This window comes from Ursus arctos, unplaced genomic scaffold (assembly GCF_023065955.2).
Source record: "Ursus arctos isolate Adak ecotype North America unplaced genomic scaffold, UrsArc2.0 scaffold_3, whole genome shotgun sequence".
Taxonomy (NCBI): Eukaryota; Metazoa; Chordata; class Mammalia; order Carnivora; family Ursidae; genus Ursus; species Ursus arctos.
In genome coordinates this window covers 19,020,292-19,039,855 of record NW_026622985.1, presented here as the reverse complement: position 1 = coordinate 19,039,855, position 19,564 = coordinate 19,020,292, and the positions used below count along the sequence as shown (strand labels likewise).

Here is a 19,564-nt window from a genome sequence, read left to right as displayed (position 1 = left end):
TATTAAAAATGTTTAGCCAAAATAATGACTCACTTTGGGTGTTGATGAACATTAGAAGGTGGTCTTGCCAAAGCTATTTACTGTACTGAAGACCCCAGTCAGTGTGTTTATCTTTTCTTCTAGGGTCCCTCAAAATTCCTGAGATGACACATATGTAACCTGGCCTTCCTTCCTTCCTTCCTTCAGGATTTAGCAGAGGATATGTACGAAACATGAGCGGGGGTGAGGGGGGAGAGCTATGGGATTGATTAATATTAGAGACCACGGGTAACAGTGGTATGGGGACTGGAACTTATTATTGAGTCCAAGCTCTACAGATCAGACACAGACATTGATAGATTAGATCTCTAAACGGTACAGACACTGTGGTAGGCACTTTAATTTCTTCAGTCCTCACAAGAACCCCACCGTGAATTAGGTACTATACATAACCCCCTTTTTCCAGATGAAGAACCAACTTCAAAGCGGTTAGTAAATGTTTAAAGTCACTGAGTTAACAGTTGTAAGAGCAGCACTGAATTTGAATACCATTGGAATCCAAAGCCTATATTCCTTACACTACCCCCCAAAAGGGAGCTGCAGCATACAGGAAGAGATAACTTTGTTGGGACAGACTAAGGAAACCTTTATGGAAGAAGTAAGTAAAATGACGACTCTGGAAGCACTACACACTGAAAGGGGTTCTGTGAGTATGCTTGAGGTGAGAAACCCAGCAGCAAAGACACTGCAGACAAAACAAAGACCTTAATGAAACTGTAGCAAAAAGGATTAAGAAATATCTCAACATAGGCAAATGTCCTGCCCCAGGGATACAGGTAATAGCCTTAATAATAAACAATCCTATGAAGAAAATTATCAGATGCGAGGGGTGTGATGTCACCAAAGTAAAATATTAAGTGCAATTTGCTAACCTAATGAAATGTTAACTTTTCATAAATCAGACTGCACATTAGACATAAAATTGCTGCTTTTAAGGTTTAATTTCTAAAAGATAATTTCTAAAAGGTAGGGAAAAGCGTGATTCCTTAAAACCTGAAATTACATAACACTAAAAATGGCATTACAAAGCAAAATTTCTTATACATTGGAAGATTAAAGATTTACCAAAAAATTATTATAATAAATCATACAAAACATATAACAGTTGAAAACATTAAGTTAGGATAAACATTAAAATTTTAAAAAGCAAAGGCAAAGAAAAGGTCTTTCCTGAAACACTGAAATCATTCTCAAGAAGTGTCATTTTAATTAAGTTAGTTTAAATTTTTGTGGGGAAATTATTACCCCCCTTTTTGGTTTCTATTACCTATTAAGGCATATTCTTTTGTCAATAATTTTCATATTTTAACCATTTTCCACAGCTGTTTTTCTTGTCTACTGTGCCAAACTCAAATTCAAATGAATGAAATTCAAATGAATATGAAAGTAGCCCAGGGAGTGGATTTTGTTTTTCGAAGTGAGGATTTAGATTTGGTGCCAGGAAGTACAGAATAAAGTTAAAAAAAAAAAAAAAAAAAAAAAAGCTGTACTAGAAGAAGTCAGGATCTAGTAGAGGATATGGACAAAACTTGAGAAATGGGGGGAAAAGAGCTATGGGAACTAGTTAATATTAGTGTTAAGTTTGAGTCATATGTTGCCATTGATGTTTTTCCTCAGAATAAAATTTCTGGTTTTTAGTCCTTGGTTTAAAAATAAACAAAACTAAAGATCTGAAGCCTCTTGCTATCAAAGAAAACAATATTTGCCTAGCTTTCATGTACTACCAGCAATACTGACCATAATTAAATAACTTTATTTTACTTTAGCTTAAAATAGTCAATCTGCTTAAGTTAGATGCCAAAGTATCTATTTTTCCCCTCTGACTAGCTCCTCGATCATGTGAGAGGCATTCACGAAGAAATATAACAAGTGAAAAACCTCCTGATACTTGGATATTTTTTAAACTTACATGTTAAATGGGGTCGTGCAATATTTACTTAGTTAATCTTTGCTCTGTGTACTATTATGTTCTTTGTTCTCATCCATGGAGGGGATGAGCTGATTATGTCTTAACAAGAGGAGTTCATGTACCGCAGTGAAGATTTTTTTTTCTTAATCTGAGAGGCAGTCACTAACAAGCTTCAGCTGGAAGTGCTTGATGTTAAAACAGTGTGAACCTGTTCCTGGGCTAATAAACTATGTTCTTTCTGCCAACAAAAGGAAATCAATTTACAACCGTAATTAATTTTTAACATGCTCATTATTTTTATACTTTCTTAGGTTGGTATCTATGTCAATTGATTTGTGAAATACTCTGTCCTGTTTGTCCTGGAGGAGATTTACAACCTGAAACATATTAAATTATTTAAATAAAAGAATATGCGATATGTTAATGCACGAGGGTCATACAACCCAAGAAGCACCACATTTGATCTGATTTCAGGTGACGTGATAGTTCATGAGCATGTGGCGGACATCAAGAGAGTTCAACTGCCAGTTCTGCACACACAAGGTAGAGCTGATGAGTGCGGCAGTGGAAGGGATAGGCAAATGCTGTCAGAGCTGCTCAACTTAAAATCATCACCTCTGGACACTCACCTATGGAATTTCTATTTCCAAAAAACAGGTGGGGAGTAGACTATTAGTCTTCACTTATGCTCAGATAAACAAAAATTGGCATGTATGTTTTTACATAGAGGACTAAAGAGAGCGCCTATAATCTCTGGAACTTATTAGCACACAAATGACTGCAAATTGTTCTTATCTAGGAAGGCCATGACTGCAAACTTAAGAGAATGGGAAACCATTCATTCAATGAGTGAATCTCATGTTGAAGGCACCGTGTGAGACACACAAAAAAAGACAAGGACCTTTGCAGCCTCAAAGAATTCAATATATCAGAGAAGACAAACACATAATAAAATGGTAATGACACAGTATGAGAGGGATGCTAGTGATACGTATAAAGTCAACTGTCTGATTATAGAGAAAAGAATGAGTAATAGGGAGGGAGGCAGATCATGGACTCATGGAGAAATGGCATTTGCGGATGTGGAGTGGGTGTTTTTCAGAGAAGAAACAGTTTATTGTGAATGGTGTAGAGGGTGAATAAAGAAAGTAGCAGAAAATGGGGCCAGTCTGTAAAGAACCTTACAGGAAATGTTATGGAATGGAGAACTGATTTTGCAGATAAAGTAACTCATTTAAAAAAGTGTAAGCAGAAAAACAAGATCAAATTTATTTAAGATTTATGCTGACGACTGTAGGGAAGACAAATTCAGAAGTACACGGTGACAGGGAGACCAGCCAGGATGCTGGGTGCAGTCGTCTAAGAGATAATGAGGCTACGTTTTTAAGGCAAAGGCAGCGTGCGTGGGAAAAAAGGAGTAAGTCCAAGAGACATCTGTACTTTGGAGGAAAAATAGACTGGCTTGGTGACCAATTACAGGGAAACAAAAGTGTTCAGAAACGATTTTTCCACTGAACTTTTTTTAAAAAAACCTGTATTATCTTTGTTTTTCTAGCACCTAACACCGTGCATGCTACAAAGTATGTGCTTTGTTAAAGGACGAATAAATAAATGATTAGTTTTGAAATCTAGGTAAGGCTGAAAAACAGAAAAAAGGTTTAGGGAATAATTTTTGGTTTGGATGTATCAGTGTGTGATGAACATGGCACGTTCAGGTATGACCGTTCAGTTGGCAATCTGGTCCAAAACTAGAGAGGATACAGGCTAGAAATACAGGATTCAAAAGACATCAGCAGGCACACAGCACCTGAAGCTAAGGGAGTAGATTAGACAGTTGTGGGTACACTTATTTCCCTTTCTGGCTCCTAACACGGCATGATTACTCTTGATTCTAAGAATTCAACTCTCACATTTAGAGTGTCCAAGGTGAGGGAGCAATTAGGTTCTATAGATGACTTGGCAGTGAGAACCCCAATTTCTCACTATGAGAAACTGAAATATGTCTTTGTATGCGCAGGTGTGGCACCAGTTATTGAAATATGTCTTTGTGCAGGCAGGTGAGGCCAATGTCCTCCAAAGGACTCCAAATAGTTGTGAGCTGACAAGAAATCAAGACAACTGCTCACTGGAAATCCCCTTAAGCATCAACGTTTCCTCTAATCATCTTTTTATAAAAGTACTTAAAAATATAACACACATTTCCATAACGTAGATTTTTCTAAATCATCTATCAAACTATTCCTATTAAAACTCCTTTCCTCATTAAAACAAACTAGTCATGAAGCTCTAACTAAGGTATGCATTGCCTACATAGTCACTATATTAACAGTATAGGTTTTCTTAAATAGGCACACGCAAGCACATACCCCCATATGTTCTTTTGTGCTTTCAGGAAGAAAAAAAAAAAATCTGCCAAGTCAAATAAAATTTATTGGTGTTGAATACATTTCCCCCCAAAATGTGAACAAAGGGCATACATTTGGGATATTTATTAGAAGCACTACTAAGCTTTGAGAAAGGTGGCTATAAAATATTGCCTACAAAAATAAGGTACCAATGTATTATTTTACTCAGAAGTTGAAAGTATAATTTATGCAATTTTTTTATCCCTTAGGCAGTATTTCACATGTCACCCTTAAGCAATGGTTCCATTTTTCCAGAATTCAGTAAAAATGCCTATTGCTGGGCTAATATATTCACAAAGGCAAAGTGGCTACACTGAAGAAATTTAATACCAGGTTTAGGGAAGACAAGAGAAGAGGAGAGTAGGGGTAAACACTGTTCTTTTACAAATGACAACAAGAAATTCAAGCTTTACCTCTGGGCAACAGACTAAAATATACTGTGCTTTTTTTCATCCTTGGAAATAATTAATATTAGTATTCCTTACCACCAAAGTAACTTCACTCTTTTCAAATATGAAATATCCCCAAATAGTTTTTTAAAAATCTCAGGAAATAGGCACCTTCTATGGAGTGTCTGATGGCAGAGTAGTAATACACCCACATCAGGGGTAGGAGTGGACTTGAGAATCTAATTTACTGCACCAGTGGAGACTGAGCACCATGGCAGTTGGGCCCTTCACTGCTAGAGAAGGGTCTGCCTCTGTCAAACAGCACCCCTGCCGACCTATTCATCAGGAAGTAGGCATTAAGTAAGCCTCCTTTACCATGTTTGCAATGAAATGTCGCACAGTCTCAGTTGTCATTAAGAAAAAAATAGTAAGGGGGTGCCTGGGTGGCACAGAGGTTAAGCGTCTGCCTTCGGCTCAGGGCATGATCCCGGCGTTATGGGATCGAGCCCCACATCAGGCTCCTCCGCTATGAGCCTGCTTCTTCCTCTCCCACTCCCCCTGCTGGGTTCCCTCTCTCGCTGGCTGTCTCTATCTCTGTCAAATAAATAAATAAAATCTTTAAAAAAAAAAAATAGTAAGATTATTAGAAAACATTAGCATTCGAGATATTTTCTGTGATTTATGTAATTTACCTTAACAGCATCAAGTATTTAAGTTGGATATTACAGAGAATATTGGAATGCTGGAAGAAGCCAAAAGAAGCATAGAGAACTTACAAAAGAATAGGTTTTCACATTTTCTACTACACTAGTATGCAGGGAATTTGTTTTCAGGAAAACTGTTGTTTGCCAAACTTAATATAAAGAAAATTATCATACTTAAAGTCACTTCATATGAACATATTATAGCTAGATTTAGGATGTTACCCTTTATGTTTACAAGGTTCAAATTCTCACCTAATCAATACATGCATGTGATAATATTTCATCAACTATGATTTCTGATGTTATGTGACTAGCATTTGATAAATGTTATTACTTTTTCTGTAAAAATATAAAACAACTGTAATATTATGCAACAAACTAATTCTTTAAGGTAAAGAGGTTTATAATTATAAGTAAAGTATAAAATCAGCTTATTTGGTTAAAGTAGTTTTGGTTAAAAATTTACAAAAGTAGTTTGAAATACTGTATATAAAAGAGTGAAAAAATAGGGTAACTTTTTTTCTTTCTTAAAGTATTTTATTTATTTATTTAGAGAGAGAGAGAGAGCGCGCGCGAGCGCGCGCGCACAAGCTGGGGGAACAGCAGGCAGAGGCACAGGGAGAAACAGACTTCCTGCTGAGCAGGGAACCAGATTCAGGGCTCGATCCCAGCACCCTGGGATCATGACCTGAGCCAAAGGTAGATGCTTAACCAACTGAGCCACCCAGGTGCCCCTAGGGTAACTTTTAATCATGAAGTATTTGAAATACACCCATGTAACTTTTTAAGACCCCCTTAGTTTATAATAAGCCAAATATAATAGACTGCTTATTTGTCCATAACTTAACAAGTTTCAAGTCTTAACTGAGATTGTTTGATACCAACAGATACAACAGAATCTAATTTAGTTACAACTAAATTTAATTTGGTATTAGCAAAATTTAGTTATGACACAGGTATTAAACAAGCATGCTCCACAACACTAAGTTCAAGGCATGTCAGAAGGAAAGATTCAACAAACAGGTTTGTTAATTTTACTTGGAACGAGACATTCAAATACCTATACTATCAAAAAACAGGGACTACTGAAGTGAAAAATCCTATTTTTATCTATTCACCTTAAATATTTAACTATTAGTTTTCCCTTTAAGTATCAGTTCCTTCATTCAGCATGTCTGTCCTCCAGTAAATACATACATAGGCCATTAACCCTAGTACAAGCCAGAAGCTGATTTGGAACTCCTCATGGCAGGAATAGCATTCTCTTCACATTCATATTCTCTTTATCTAACACAGTGCCTGCAACATAGCAGGCCTCAGTAAGGATCTGTTAAATGAAATCTTAAGCAGAGAAAGAAAAACTTAATTTCAACCAGGGAAAAAAGACAAACACTTTGAATTTGAAGTATGAATTAAAAGTAGATTAACTAGATTAAAATATTTATATTTAAATGTTTTTGAGTTAATATTAACAAAATCCCTTCTATACTGTAAAAAAAAAACAGAAAATTATATAAATTTACTGAATAGCTACCTATATTTGAAGAAAGATGCCAAAAATCTGTTTTTGGTTAAATAAAAGGTTAGCAGCCCCAACAAGTGTAGTGAAAACATCTTCCAGCTATGGTAAATTAGAGATGAAGTAGCTGCTTCAAAAAGCTTTCACAGATAAAATACATTATCATTCTGCATTCTGACTGATGATGATTTGGAAAATATCACAATTATTAGTTTAAATATACCCTGTATAGCTTATAAACCAACAATTAAATCAGCAGAAAGCTTAAGGTTATCTAAATGCTACTACAATTAATGCAACCTTTATGGGGAAAGATCAGTTGATTTATGACCAAAAAATTAAACAGATATAACAAATACAGTCCAAATATATTCCATTATGTATATGGTATCATGATGTGAGTCCAAAAGCAGAGAAAGCAGAAATGGAAATGTATATTTTTGAAAAAACTATATCTGTACATTATACTTTGCTCAAAAAAAATTCTTTATACTCTTAAAAATTAAAATAAATGTGTAAGAACATTTTAATTTTTCCTTATTAAATTATGTACAACTAAACAGAAAGCCATTCAGAAATCAGATATTAATTACTGAAAAAATTCAACTTGTCTATATGGTACATAGAACTATTTTTTAAAGGAACAATGTATGCTCCTTTTCTTATCTTTCAGCTACTTCTTGATATTAATTTAGACTGCAATTCTTATACAGAATATAACAATTATATCATTTTAAAACTTCTAAACTGTAATTACAGTGAACTATCTTCAAAAATAATTCTTCAAAATGCTAAATCAAATAAGATCAATGTCAGTATGTAATATATGTGTAATTAAATGTCCTTAATTTTTTAAAGATAATTTTCCCTTTAAAAGTCACTTTCAGAAACTTCTACCAGTAATTTTAGAAATAAACTCTTCAGCAAGTTTATCCTCGAGAAAAGATAAATATGGCTTAATATTTTAAAATAAGTAATATACATGACTAGAATCTTAAAGAATTATTCCTACTATCTTCACCTAAATATAAGACTATGGAGGAAGTGGGCAAGGATGAGTAAGAGAAGATACAGAAATATCAAAAAGGATGAAATAGATCATGCAAAAATTTCCAAAAAAATTATCATTTTTCTTCAAGGAAAAAAAAAAGATAAAATAAAAAAGCATAACCTGGTTTTAATACGCTTTAAAAAAAAAAGGGCAAGTGATCCATTTATACAATGGAATATTACTCAGCTATCAAAAAGAACGACTTCTCAACATTTGCTGCAACATGGACGGCACTGGAGGAGATAATGCTAAGTGAAATAAGCCAAGCAGAGAAAGACAATTATCATATGGTTTCTCTCATCTATGGAACATAAGAACTAGGAAGATCGGTAGGAGAAGAAAGGGATAAAGAAAGGGGGGGTAATCAGAAGGGGGAATGAAGCGTGAGAGACTATGGACTCTGAGAAACAAACTGAGGGCTTCAGCGGGGAAGGGGTGGGGGAATGGGATAGGCTGGTGATGGGTAGTAAGGAGGGCACGTATTGCACGGTGCACTGGGGGTTATATGCAACTAATGAATCATCGAACTTTACATCAAAAACCAGGGATGTACTGTATGGTGACTAACATAATATAATAAAAAAATATTATAATAATAAGAAAATGCATTTGATCCATTCAAAAAAAAAGGGCAATTCAACAGTATTTCTTTTAAAGATGATAAATGGTCTTCAATAACATATCTGATCAAATTAAAATTTGAACGTAATACCTCTGAACTTTACTACTTCCTGCATGTACATGGTATAGTTTACCCATTCTAGCCACACTGACGGGAAAAAAAAATAAAAACACAAGAATTAATGCTTTGCCATTCACAAAGTTCATACACATATATAAGAACTACATTTGTTTCATGTGACTGACAATTTTTAAAAAGAGCCATGATCTTGACTACAAGATTATATTAAATTGGATAAGGGTAAATTTACCTTAAAAGTCTCAGAAAAATTTAAAAACCATATTTCAATTTGATAAATCTGAGCATTAATCTAACATAAAACATTAAATATGCTAATATTTTTACCTACTTATGAGACTAAAAAATTAATGAATAGGATTTTATCTAAAACCTAATAAAGAATAAATTCAGAAGAATACCAACCACAATACAATACTGCTACTAATACTATTATGAATTTGATCATTATTCTCAATTGGAATTTTAACAACTTTAAAGATTCCTTAAGCTACTATTTTTATAACTTTTTTACAGAATAGATTTAAATAGATTTGAATAAAATGCAATGGAAATAAAATTGCACTTCAAGAAAATTGTGAACAATTTTGTGATCAATTGTGAAAATTGATCAATTTGTTATATGTAAAAAATAATAAATAATTATATAACTGGTAATTCAAACTAAAAGAACAGCACATTACTATGAAACTATGAAATAAATCTTTAAAACAGTTGCATATGGAATAAATGATTAGAAAAATAATACATTATCATCTCATATAGGCACATAACAGTCAATAGAAAACACTTTACTTCCAGGTGGAAAATACTCATGCAACACAATTCTTTATCAATCTTATTTACATTTTCATGAACGTGTACACATGTGTGCATACATACATGTATATATCATTAAACATCTTCAGGCAATTGTATTTTTGTTTTGTATTTTGTTTAATTTTGTATTTTGTTCAATTGTATTTTGTTAAATGTGTTCATTTAACAAACAGCTTTCTCTAAACATGAAAGACTTTAAGGAGTAAAGCTGTTTCCTTAGGTTCTTAAAACTAGAATGCAGCAATATCACCATCTAGTGTTCTTATCAAATAAGCACTGCCAATACAAATGTGGGCAGCCTTCTTTCACTTAAAGAATTAAGTGAACTTAAGGAAATTGCATTCCTATGGTCAAGAGTAAAGTGTGATGGCTGAATAATATGATAAAAATAGAAATGGTCACTGGGAATCAATGGGAAGGGGAAAAAAACCTGTGGGAGAAACACCCTTTTTCTGAATGTGAATTCTGCCACATTTTGTTTTTAAACACAGTATATATATGCTTCTTGATTTTCTTAGATACTTTATTGACCAAGCAAAAGCAGAGCTCAATTCCTTAGGGTTAGTTGCATCTATCCCTCAGTATTCTCTCACCCTTTGTATCCCAAATGGGAATCACTGAGATCAAGTCCTAAATGATTTATCATCAAATGAACACAAACAAATTCATTTAAAGCCATGTTTTAAATATATAAAATTATCATTTTGATTACTGCTAATGAGAAGAAATAAAGAGCAAAAACTTCGTTTAGGCTGTTACGTTGAAGAGAATTTAACTTCATTTAAAAAATAAAGATGCATTTAGGCCAAGTTGTTTCTTAATTACATTACAGACACTGCTGCAAACACAGACTGGTGATACTGTTCTTCTCTAACCAAAGCCTCAGAGCAGCTAGTAAATCTCCAAATCAGCAACCTCTTGTTGGTTTTGACTGTCTATCCCTATAAACCTAGACCTGCTGCTGGGAAAAATCTGCATCCAAGTCTGGTTGCTGCCAGTGATTTGCTGTGTGGCCTTGGGCAGATCTTTTAGGCACTGAGCTTCAGTTCCCTCTCCTTTTTTAAAGATTAACCTAGTACACAGCAAACTATAAATGCAAAACACTCTAGCAACATAAGGTACGATGTGGAGGGCATCAACAGCAAGGTGTGATGTGCGGTTACTTGTGTGTGTGTTACTTGTTCTGGACCACAGCGACAACAACTGCTGTCACTATGACGATACAACCCCATCCACTCTCAACGAGACTGGGGCGACAGTTCACAAATGTATTTTGTTTTTTTCCCAGTCCCGTCCCTTTACTCCTATCATCTCCCCTTCTTAAATCTCTAACTAACTTTATCCACTGGAAGTAAGATATGTTAGCTTTATCTATTACTTTTCCTTTTTATTTATCCAATTTCTCATTTTTTTTGTATAATAAACAGGTATCACTTACATAAACTAGAAATACTTAAAGAAACAAAACTCCTACTCATTCTCCACAGCCCAGCTCCACTTTTAACCTTTTCTGTGAAGCTGTCTTTCTCTCACCCTGCCCAATCCACAAGTGCTCTCTGCTCTAGAATTCTCAGCAGCACTATCCAGCATCCATTTACAGCCTTATACCATTATTTTTATGTATATGTTTTATTCCCCCAGAATAAATTACAAACTTTCCAAAAGGAATAAACATTTATTATCCTTCCCTCTCTCTCCTTCACACAAAGGTAATTTTGGGGCACTTGAGAAGTACAATCACATGTGATGCAAATGCCTTCCTTAACTCTCTACCTCACTTCTCCGCTTTGGTTCTCAATGATTTACTCATTGTGTCATGGTGGGAATACCATTTAACCTCTCTAAAGCTCAATTCCTTTTAATAAAGATAATGGAAGCTGCCTTCTGTTCCATAGTTATTGCAATAGCAAAAACGAAACAAAAAATCTCTACTATATGCAGAAAGCTTTTAAGAAAATGTAAAGTCTGATTACAAATTAATTTCAGGGGGTGCCTGGGTGGTTCAGTTGGCTTAAGCATCTGCCTTCGGCTCGGGTCATAATCCTGGAGTCCTGGGATCTAGCCCCAGGTAGGGCTCCCCGCTGCTCATCAGGGAGCCTGCTTCTCCTCTGACCCTCCCCCCTCTGGTGCTCTCATTCTCTCTCTCTCTCTTTCTCAAATAAATAAAAATCTTTAAAAAATAAATAAACAAACAAATAAATAAATAAAGGGACACCTGGGTGGCTCAGTCAGTTAAGCGTCTGCCTTCGGCTCGGGTCATGATCCCAGGGTCCTCGGATCAAGCCCCACATCAGGCTCCTTGCTCAGTTGGGAGCCTGCTTCTCCCTTTGCCTGCTGCTCCCCCTGCTTGTGTTCTCTTTCTCTCTCTTTCTGACAAATCAATAAATAAAATCTTAAAAAAAAAATAGTCACTATGACTTAAAAAAAATCATTTAAAAATTTTTTTTCATTTAAAAAAAAAATGGAAAAAGAATCCCTATAATACAGATTAAAACTGAATTATATTTTTAAAGTTACCAGCATTAGGGCCACCAATCTACCTATCTAAGCTAGTTATTTACATAGCTTAATAACCAACTAGACTACCTTTCTTCAAGAACACAATAAATGTAGATACAATTTTCTATAAATGCTGACTTACATAAAAATTATCTAACTTCAATGTTGAGAATGTTGAGAACATATCTGTTTTTGGTTCTCAAAGTCTTCTTTAAATGAAAAGTTAAAAGTTAGCATCATATAGGGGTGCTTGAGTGGCTCAGTCGGTTAAGCATCTGCCTTCAGCTCAGATCATGATCCAGGGGTCCTGGGATCAAGCCCCAGGGTGGGCTCTCTGCTCAGCATAGTCTGCTTCTCCCTCTGTCCACCCACCCTGCTCCCCTGCTCGTGCTCTCTCTCTCTCTCAAATAAATAAATAAAATCCTAAAAAAAAAAAAATTTACCACCATACATTAGATTATAAGTCAAACATCCATTCAGGGACTAAATTTATTTGCAGCAAATTTAAACATCAATGTTATTATTTACATATTTCTCAACCTAAAAACATATATAGAGAACAAAATGCTCATTGTAAAATCTGAAGTGCTTTTCAATACTGCTAGTCACATCATCTGATTTATCTTCTACCCATTGATACCATATGCTAAGAACTGTTTTTCTGGACCATTTAAGAAATCTATTGTGACTGTATTTTTAATAGATTTTTTTCTTAAAATGTGAACTAAAAAAAATACCCTTAATGACTTTATTTTATTTTAAAAAGTCGTATTTCATATTTTTATGGTACTGCTGCCATCTAGTGAAAAATTTTGAGAACTTAATCATTCCAGAAAATTTTTTTTTTTAATATCATACTGTTGACATATATATGAGCAATAAGGATACTACAGATTACTTTCCTACAAATAAATTTTTTTTAATTTTGTGTTCATTAGATTATATTCTACATAATAATTCATCAATTTAATCATGAAACCACTTATTTAATCAGCAAGATAATTATAATTGTTTAATTTAAAAATTCCTTTATTGAAAAAATAAAACATCTGGAAACATCAAGTTGGTTTTGTCATCAAGTTATACCTGTAAACAGAAGCAAATTCAGGGATACCCTCAAAGATTCTATATTTGGAATTTTCAAGTACTTACCAAGAACACTGTTCATTGCTTAGTTAAAACAGTAACATATGCTAACTAAAAATCTAAATGCCTGGAACTATACCAACTATACTACCTGAAGAATTCCATAAAGACAGAGAGGACAGATAAGAACCTATTATTAAGCTTACCTGGGAAAAAATGTTTGCTGTTGGAGCAACTCTACTGTCCACGATACTATATAATATTGCTAATAATCTGTCTAGTGGAAATGGTTTTGGTCCGAGAAGATGATTACTTGTCTGTAACAAAAAGAACATGGATTTTCTTCTTGCAGAACTCACTTTCTGTACCACAAATTCCCAGTAACAATATACATATACCCCAAAGATCCTAACAATTCTAACTTCTACTCTCTACGTTAAAACCTTAGCTGATACAAAGACTTATCTTTCAACATTTTCTTCAAGATTTTCTGACTTAGCATAAACAGGTATTAAATAAACACCTCACAAGTCATCCATTCCTAGTCCTGAACATCACACCTATTTTGTTGTTATAACCAGATGGTAAGCCAGGTCATTTGTCAAAATAGTGCATAACCAAAACAAGGGTCCGGGTACTAACTCCTCAACTAGAACTTACTCCTTAGTTTTCACTATTCATTCCTTTTTGTGCCACCACCAGGAAAATACATTTGTTCACCATTAATAGTTCTAAAAAGATCAGTTATAGTAAATGCTAGCTTAGAAAACTAATAAAAGATTTGACAATTTGTGAATAAGCTGCTGTCAGCCTGAAACAATGTAAATTTAAAAACTGAAAGATCAGGGGCGCCTGGGTGGCACAGCGGTTAAGCGTCTGCCTTCAGCTCAGGGCGTGATCCCGGTGTTATGGGATCGAGCCCCACATCAGGTTCCTCCGCTAGGAGCCTGCTTCTTCCTCTCCCACTCCGCCTGCTGTGTTCCCTCTCTCGCTGGCTGTCTCTATCTCTGTCGAATAAATAAATTAAAAAAAAAAAATCTTTAAAAAAAAAAAAGAAAAAGAAAAAAAAAACTGAAAGATCATAAAATGTGCATATTTGTGTACAAAGCCATATGGTACAATTTCTTGTCATCAGAAACTGAAGTGCTCAAGGTCTACTCTAAGATAATTTTAGTAGCACTGTTAGAATGTAATATCTATATTACTGATGGCAAATAAATGGAAATCTGTATTTACATGCATAAGAAAAATTATTTCTTTAAAGAATGACTGTAAAAAAAAGGCCTACACAGAATTAAAAAATGAAGTATGTGTTTACCTCAGCTACTTATATCTAAAAAATAGTTTAGAAATCATTTTCCAGGTCTTAAATTTTATATCCTTTCTCATTAAATACTTCAAGCATATAGAAAAGTATAGAGGCTGATATTTAAATAATAATGTGCCCAGCACCCAATTTGTGATATGTGCAAAGGAAAAAAAAAACATTAGATCACATTACAGGTAAACTGAAGCTCCCTTACACCCCTCTCACATCCCATTTTCTCCCAAAAGGAACCACTATCCAGAATGTGGTGTTTTTACCACTTTCATGACAACTTTTATACTGCTACTATAGATGTATTCATAAACAATATACAGCACTATCTGCAAGATAAATGACATATAATGACATATAAATGACATTATTTTGGACATATCACTCTACTAAGTTGCTTTTTTCCTTCAATATGTTTTTGAGGTTTACCCATATTGATACACGCACTTCTAAGTCCCATTTTTAAGCAACTCTACAGAATTCCATTTTATGACAATAAAATCTATCTACTTCTAAAATCTACTTCTAAAAATTCATCACTATAATTCATCACAAATTATCCTGTGATGGACCATCCTGTACATTTCTCCTTGTGCACATGTGTGAGTTTCTCTAAGTGGGACTGAGAAACTGAAGTAGAAAGCAGAGGGCAGAGACAATGCTCTATGATCACCAACACTTCGTCTGGGGCACAGGGAAGCCTACATTTCCTAGTTATCTTCTGCCATTAGATGACTGGGGGTGAATGTGACGTCACCTACTTCCAAGCCTGGCCTTTCAAACCTTTAATCTTCTTTTAATCCTTTAATCTTCTTACCCTTTGGTGGCCACTTTAGAAATCACCATGTTTTACTTGGCATCACTACAAAAGAGGGCCACCCAACCCATACTCCACTGTGTCAGGAGTAACATATAAATCTTTGTTATGTTAATCCACTCAGAGTTGGGGGGGGGGTGGGTTATTTTTTGCTACAGCCCAGCCCAGCTTACCGTGACCAATTCAAAGTACACGCACATATTAACTTTATTATCGCCAACCTACAGAATACGCAGGCCCTTATTCTTCTACATTATCACCAATAAAATCATCAGATTCTTTTTTTAGTTTTGCTAATCCAAGAACATGAAATAACAGCTGTTGTTTAAGTTTCATTTCTCAAAAAAATAAATAAAAATAAAGATTCATTTCTCTCACTAGTGAATGAGGCTGATAACCACGTCAGGTTTGTTAGACATTCAGGTTCCTTTTTATATCATTTACCCACATATCGATTGGATTTTTGCCTTTTTCTTACTGGTTTATATATGTCTTCTAAAAAATTCTAGATACTAATCATTTGTTACTAATCATTTGTCATTTGTGTGAGTTTAAGAATAGTGGTTAACATCGGGGTGCCTAGGTGGCACAGTCAGTTGAGCATCTGACTCTTGATTTTGGCTCAGGTCATGATCTCAGGGTCATGAGAGCCAGTCCCACGTTGGGCTCCACACTTAGCGCAGAGTTTGCCTGAGATTCTCTCTCTCCCTCTGCCTCTACCACAGAAGTATTGTGAATTCTGACCCCACATCAGTGTTAAGCCCTGGTTTCCAGCTGAAATTCTCAGGGAAGACTTTTGTCCTCCTTTCACACAAAGTCAGAGTTTGGCAGGGAAATTTCCTTACCAAATCCATTTGCTTGGAATGGAAAATTTTTCACTTTTCAAGTTTTCTGGTTAGAAAACACATACCCAATTTAAAACTAAAGTGTTCTAGAGGAATGTGAGGCATATGGTAGTTACTTTCCTCACTGAACTGGTTTGGTGTGTTATACATGCAAACTGGCTTCCCTTCTAGAAGGGAAAGTCTGAGAAATGCCTACTAACTCCACCACAGAGCTCATTAAGGAGAATGAAGGCCTGTAAGAATAGATCAAAAAGGAAATCAAATCTAATTTTTGAGGAGTTAAATGGCATCAAATTTGGTGTCAAGTTACACCAAGAAAAATAGAGACAGAAACTTAGTTATGGACGTTTATACTAGAAAAACTAAAACTAGAAACAATTCGGAGAACAGGGGAATGAGACTATGGGTGAAGACAGGGGGAAAACTGTTGCTTTTCTTCATAAACTGATGGGCAAATAATCTGACATCACACCCAGGCATTAGTTGAATTAAAAGTAAAATCTTTAAAAATCGGTGTCAGCTGATTTTTAAGAATTATACAACTGAAGATATATAGTATTTTCAAAACAACTGGTTTTTTTTGTTTTGTTTTGTTTAATTTATTATGTTAGTCACCATACATCATTAGTTTTTGATGTAGTGTTCCATGATTCATTGTTTGCATATAACACCCAGTGCTCCATGCAATACGTGCCCTCCTTAATACCCATCACCAGCCTATCCCAATCCCCCACACCCCTCCCTTCTGAAACCCTCAGTTTGTTTCCCAGAGTCCATAGTCTCTCGTGGTTCATTCCCCCTTCTGTTTACCTCCCCTTCATTCTTCCCTTCCTTCTCCTACCGATTTTCCTGCTATTTCTTATGTTCCATAAATGAGTGAAACCATATGATAATTGTCTTTCTCTGCTTGACTTATTTCACTTAGCATAATCTCCTCCAGTCAAAACAACTGTTAAAATAATTATTCGTGTGGTTTGTTTTTTAATGTGTACTGGCTTGATTAGATTGAGAACTTCATGAAGGCAGAGACAATGGCTATTCTGTTCTCCACTCTCCATAGCATCCAGCAGAGTGCCTGGCATAAAATAAGCATTCAATCAAGATTTCAGGAAGAGAGGGAACAAAAATATAAACTAATAGGTATACGCAGGAAGCTTTCAGTTAAGCTCAGATTTTAAAACATGAACCAAAGACAAAAGAGGCTACTATAAAAGTCAAATCAGTAAGAATCACATCAAAAGAACTACAGTTCCTTTACAACTAGAGATATTCCTATGAGGTCTTGGCTCATATGGTTCCCTCTGTCAAGACTGTCCTTCTCGGGGAGTGCTAGGATGTCACAGTCCTCACTGACCTTCATACAGCACTCATATCTCCCACCTCAAAATCTTTAAACGGTTTTCTCTGTCTAAAGAACAGGACTAAAATTCTTAGCCTTATGTTCATTCTTCAATTTTCTTTATTCTACCTATTCATTTGTAAATACCCACGAATATCACCAAGTGCTGAGACACAGAGGTGAATAGATGGGCTTCCTTCCCTTAAGAACTGGTGAGTGACAAAATTCCTCCACAACCTGGCCTCACATGACTTTTCTCTGAAACTCACTTTACAGTTCAGTGGAATACCCCCTCTCCCATCTTTGCACATCCAGTTCCACTTTTTTTTTTTTTTTTTAGATTTTTTTATTTGAGAAAGAGCGAGTGAGAGAGAACACGAGTGGGGGGGAGTGAAGCAGACTCCCCGCTCAGCAGGGAACCCGACAGAGGGCTCGATCCCAGGACCCTGAGATCATGACCTGAGCCCAAGGCAGACACTTAACGGACTGAACCACCATGGTGTCCCAGTCCCCACCATTCTTGAGTGCCCATTCATATGCAAGCCCTACCACAGATCCTTCCCTGACCACCCCAGCTATAAGTACTCCCTCCTAACAATCCTTTACTACCCAAAGCACACACATAAGAAAGAAGGTACAAAATCAATGATCTGCCTATAGTGGAAAGCCTAATCAGAGATGTCTCAGTGAGGAGGCAATACCAGAAAAAATTTTCCGCTCCAAGCAAATGGATCTGGTAAGGAAATTTCCCTGACAAACTCTGATGCTGTGTGAAGGGAGGACAAAAGTCTTCCCCAAGAATTTCAATTAGAAACAGGGCTTAACACTGATGTGGGGGCAGAATTCACAGTACCTCTGTGGTCTGAAAACCTCCAAGGCTAAGAACCGAATTTCAAATGATCACAGGTTACTGGTGTTCTTAAGTGCCTGCACAAGAAGTAAACGTAAAACCTTTCAAAAAGAACACACCTCAGGCCTCAAAAATTCCAAGATGAAATTCAGGCAACAACTAAAAATAATAAAATGTCCAGGAGCAAGGCATTATGTGCATGAGCCAACAAAAACAGAAAATGGAGAATTCGTATATCGACAAGGACTTCTAATACCAGAATATAAGAGAGAACATAAAATATTTTTATGTTAAAGAAAAATGGGACTAGGAAAAATATAAAAGTGATGAGAGTTGAAATGAACCAATGAAACATCTAAAAATTACAAATGACGTTACTGGAATGATAAAGATGATGTAAACAGAAGAGACAAAGAGAGAAAGAACACAGAACTGAAGAGATCACCCAGAATACAGCACACAGAGACCAAAGGTAATAAAGAATGAGAAGACTTAAGAGATGAAGAGAACAGAGTGGGAAGGTCTGACTTATGTCTAATCAGTGTCTCAGGAAGACATATTACAATGAGGGAGAGGCTAATATTTGAAAAGTTAATTCATCAGCACTGAATAAAGGCATCGTTATTCAAATTCAGGAAACAAAATGAATCCCAATTAAAAAATTCAATTCCAGATCCACCATGTTGTGAAACAGTAAAAACACTAAAGGAAAATGAGAAGAGAACTTATAAGCAGCTAGAGAAAAACAGAGATATCAAAAAAGGAATAACAAATAGCGGATTTTTTAGTGGCAACAATAAAGCCAGAGACAGTAAAACAATGTCTTCAAAATCGTGAGAAAACACTATCATTTCAGAAGGGCATTAGAGAAAAACTTCTTTTAAGAATGGGACAGAGAAACAAGACTCACAGCTCCTATGTTACGAAGTTAACAGGTAGGACTTCTCCATCTTTTGTCAAGAAAGGCAGCGGTGGTTTCAATGTACAAAGCAGAACAAGTATCTGAGCAGTCCAAACGCTCCTCTGCCAATTTCAGTGTGGCCCTATACCCTGTCTTCGAATGTGCTCAGGGCCTCTGATTTCTAAGCTGTTCCAGACTCCCCAGGTCAAATCTGCTTGCTTTTGGGCTTAGGTGCCCGCCTTGTCGGCCTATTTAGTCATCTGTGCATCTACCTACAATGCTGTTCCAAGTTGTGCGGGTCTCTCATCCACTTAGTCCCTATGTATTCACCTTTCTTATTTCTTCAGGGTCACTTTTGTGAGGGTTTCAAAGGG

General features: G+C 35.6%; 1 protein-coding gene across 10 annotated transcripts in view; it reads right to left on the bottom strand.

The window, feature by feature from the left end:
* The window catches only part of ORC5 (origin recognition complex subunit 5), a 183,185-nt gene that overhangs the window by 126,090 nt on the left and 37,531 nt on the right, over nucleotides 1–19,564 (bottom strand). For 7 of the 10 annotated variants that reach the window (XR_008956394.1, XM_057304385.1, XM_057304384.1 and 4 more), the window contains exon 12: nucleotides 13,327–13,437. The exons of the other annotated variants lie outside the window; for them this stretch is intronic. Coding sequence is in view for 6 of the 7 variants with exons in the window: in XM_057304385.1 (XP_057160368.1) it covers nucleotides 13,327–13,437 (111 nt within the window). In the remaining variant the exon portion in view is untranslated. The remainder of the gene's footprint in view (nucleotides 1–13,326; nucleotides 13,438–19,564) is intronic. 10 annotated transcript variants of the gene reach the window in all.